Source organism: Zeugodacus cucurbitae, chromosome 2 (genome assembly GCF_028554725.1).
Source record: "Zeugodacus cucurbitae isolate PBARC_wt_2022May chromosome 2, idZeuCucr1.2, whole genome shotgun sequence".
In the NCBI taxonomy this organism is placed as follows: Eukaryota; Metazoa; Arthropoda; class Insecta; order Diptera; family Tephritidae; genus Zeugodacus; species Zeugodacus cucurbitae.
The window spans coordinates 57,194,920-57,198,512 of NC_071667.1; the positions used below are offsets into that span (position 1 = coordinate 57,194,920).

Sequence of the window (3,593 nt, forward strand, 5' to 3'; positions counted from 1 at the left end):
TTTTAGGTTATTCTTTCACAAAACAAAATGCTTCAATTGAAAACAATTTATATATACGAAATTCTGCAAACTTCAACTTTATAATTAATTCGTATTTTCTTAAATCAATATAAATGAAAACCAAATTCACATCTAATATTTTTAAACTTCATCTTATATGTAAAGCCACCACAAATACAAAAAAACATTTTTGCAAAATATTTTAACCACTCAAAAAATGTAATGTAAGTACTTCTATACTTATATAGTAAGTATGTATGTAGTATGTGCCTGCATAGCACTTTGGAATTTGTGCGCATGGAAAAATAATGCCACTGCAGGCTTTTAGGTGACATTAAATATTGATGCGTTTCGGAATTATGAAATGCTCATGTAAGTGAAGGCCAAAATGCAGCGACGAGCATTGGAGACACAGCCACCGGCGCGTGAATGTCATTGATGGTGGTGGCGCCGGGACTGAGGTGAGGAGTGAAAACTTTAAAGGAATTATGGAAACAGACAACAAGTACATGTGAGTGCAAGGCTACACATACAGTTAGGCTCATGACGTTGTATAAGTTATGTGTGTATGTTTATTTTTTGCGAATATTAAAAGTTTACTTATAATTTTACTTTTAACCATTTAAAACCACAATTTCGGTGATTCTATAAGTAGAGGTGTTTTCGTTGAAGATTTCATTCAATAGAAATTATTTCTAAGGATTTCAGTATTTTACGCTTATTGGAAACTCTGAAAGCACAGTTCAAGTTGTTATCTAATAAAGATCCAAAGGAGACCCGAGCGAAAATTGTATTATTGAAGGTCTATTATTCAATGATTTATTTAGGAACTTAGATATTTACATACCGTCCAAATACACTGAAATCAATATATTATAATTTATGGGAAGCGAATTCATAAAAAAAATTTTACATTTCATTAAGAAGATTTCTCCTCAATAAAAATAAAAAGCGGGCCTATACATAGGCGGTTCTTTCAGTGCATTTCCGTATGCTTTTAAACCGACTCCCTTTAAGGTTCTCTTTTTTGTTAAAAATAGGAAAAGTCAGACGGAGCCTTGTTTGACGAATATGGAGGAAGCCCGTGTAACCCTAGCGGTTTGCTTGGATCTACTAATGACATTGATATCATATTTCACGATACACCTGCAATGGATCCCGGGACATAGTGACATTCCTGGAAACTGTGTAGCAGATGAACTAGCCAGATTTGGCACAACACTGCAGCAGGATGCTAATAAAGAGGGAATTTATATACCTCTGGCGACGTGCAGATATCTAATAGATAAACATGCTGTTGATACGGCTGAATCACAATGGAAACAATCAACGACTTGTTTCGTAAGTAGACAAACGTAGCCTGAGTGGAGTAAAAGCCGCACATGATGACACAAGAACCCTTGTAGGGGTGTTAACGGGACACTGTCTGATTGGTAGACACGCTAGCAGACTGGGGTTACCTTTTAACGATTACTGCAGAAGCTGCCAGAAAGAAGAAGAGGAAGAAACGATTACACACCTTCGATGTGGATGTAAGGCTCTGTATAGGAAAAGAAGCGCAACTATTGGACGCGGTTTTCTCGATGATGTGGGTGAAGTTGCTCATATCAAATTGTCTGAACTTTTTCACTTTATTAAGACCACAGGGTGGTTCAAAGATGACTCTATAGTGTGAGGGATCACAGTCCCAGTGGTGTTACAATGGGCCTCCCAAAGGCCTAGGTGCGTCGTTTGACAACTACTTAACCTAACCTAACCTAACCCTAGCGGTTGCCGTTGAACTTCCATTACTCGAATTTCCATAACTCGGAAGTCCGTTTAACTTGAAGATTTTTTAATTCGAGTTATGGAAGTTGAACTGTTTATCAACATAATTTGTTGTTGACAATTGGACTCTCCAAACCCCCGAATTAGTTCTACGGTTAAGTTTCGTAAATTTCGGAAATACTCGTAGAAGTTCATTGCGAAGATTTGTCTTTGAGAACAGGAGTTTGGGTTGATTTGCGAATTTATTATTCATAAAAAGTCTTCATGGCATTGGTTTCATTACTGTCTCACTCATAGTATAGATAAAGACTTTAAAAACGATTTCTTTTCTGTATAACAAACAAATAAGGAACTGTCTAATATGCAGTATTATAGAAATTCATTGATTAAATACTCGTTTGACGGCTGAATTAAGTCAGAAAAAAAAGAAAAAAAAGTAAACAATTATTGATTTTGAAATCTAAGACGATTTGCAAGGCGATAAGATTACATTAAACCACTTTGCATCACATATATTAAATTTCTGTCAAATATAAGCCGAAAAGCCGAGGCTGTATGAAATATTACTAATAGTACGGTGACAACGAGCACTCAATAAAGTCACACTTAAAGGAAATGTGGAAGCAACTCATACTACTCGCTTTTATACTGGCCAACTGCTCAGCTACAGAAGTTAAGAAATGTAAGTTGGAATAATAAAAATAGAAAAATAAGGGAAAACTCTTACAAAATCGTAAATGAAAACTTCATCTGCCAAATTCAACAGGTTCCGACGACAAGCCCTTTCCTTTGGCTGTACGCGTGCTGAACTGTGAGATACCACCCTGTGATGTTATCAAAGGCACTGACATGATATTCGAAATCGATTTTTTCGTGAGTAAGTAAAGTATACTGATATGTAATGCACAATTCTCAATGCATCACTGCACCGCTTGCAGTGAAATATGTGACGAAATTGACCACTTTGGTGAGGGCCACCAGCTTCGGCATGACAATACCGTATGAATTGCCCGAAGATGTGCGCGATGTCTGTACGAATCTCATGTACCACGCTTACTGTCCACTTTATGCCACAGAAGACGTGACGTATCTCTTCAAGTTCCCTATTGGTAATTATCCCGAGGTTAGTGTTAAAGTGGAAATATATCTTGTTGATCAGGATAAGGATGTGGCCACATGTTTCGTTTGTAATATTAAAGTGAAGAAGGGACCTACGGGTAATACTACTGTTTATGAAATTGACTATTAAATTTTTTAATGTGAAAATAAGGGAATAAAGTGAAATAAAAAATGTATATTTTTTGACGGAAAATTCAACTGTGATAACTGGAAATGTGCGCATTTTAAAATTAATTAAACCCTCAATAATGTGAAATGGACTACTTAAAATTTAATAGTTATATATGACTAGTTAGGAAACCCTGTGTAAAAAACACCATTTCTGGAGGTTTGTGAAGTGGGCTTTGGCTGCAGCGAGTCGACTTAAATTATTGTCCGACTTGTGATTCTTCCAAATCGGGGAATATATCTAGATAATAATGTGTATGGAGCAGCAGTTCTTGGCCTAATTCAACCGTTTTGCCAGTGGCGATGGTAGAGTTGTGAGCCGGTGCGTTGTCCTTTTTTCTCCGCCAAACGGGAACCGTATTTTTGGCAAAGTAGCGTCCTGTGGTGTCTTCTGCTCCAGATTATTATTATATTTGCAATTCTAGAAAATTGTGGAATTCTTCTTTCCATCCATTGGATCGGTTTTAGAGTTCTTCGCATCCGGTTCGTCGAGCGTAGTCCCTTATTTCGGTTATTCTTTGGCCTTTGGTCTCTGGTGA

General features: G+C 36.8%; 1 protein-coding gene across 1 annotated transcript; it reads left to right on the forward strand.

Moving 5' to 3' along the window:
• Positions 1-2,114: 2,114 nt before the first annotated feature.
• Positions 2,115-3,089, forward strand: LOC105209542 (uncharacterized). Its single transcript, XM_011179977.3, has 3 exons — positions 2,115-2,449; positions 2,534-2,644; positions 2,706-3,089. Exons 1-3 carry the CDS (start codon positions 2,383-2,385, stop codon positions 3,014-3,016), a joined length of 489 nt encoding a protein of 162 aa, XP_011178279.1. The 5' UTR covers positions 2,115-2,382; the 3' UTR covers positions 3,017-3,089.
• Positions 3,090-3,593: the final 504 nt, after the last annotated feature.

Excerpts from the sequence above, each read along its gene's own strand:
- LOC105209542 (XM_011179977.3), top strand. The coding sequence starts at position 2,383 with ATGTGGAAGCAACTCATACTACTCGCTTTTATACTGGCCAACTGCTCA. Across the intron at positions 2,450-2,533 it reads AGCTACAGAAGTTAAGAAAT|GTTCCGACGACAAGCCCTTT; the intron begins GTAAGTTGGAAT and ends CAAATTCAACAG. Across the intron at positions 2,645-2,705 it reads CGAAATCGATTTTTTCGTGA|TGAAATATGTGACGAAATTG; the intron begins GTAAGTAAAGTA and ends CACCGCTTGCAG.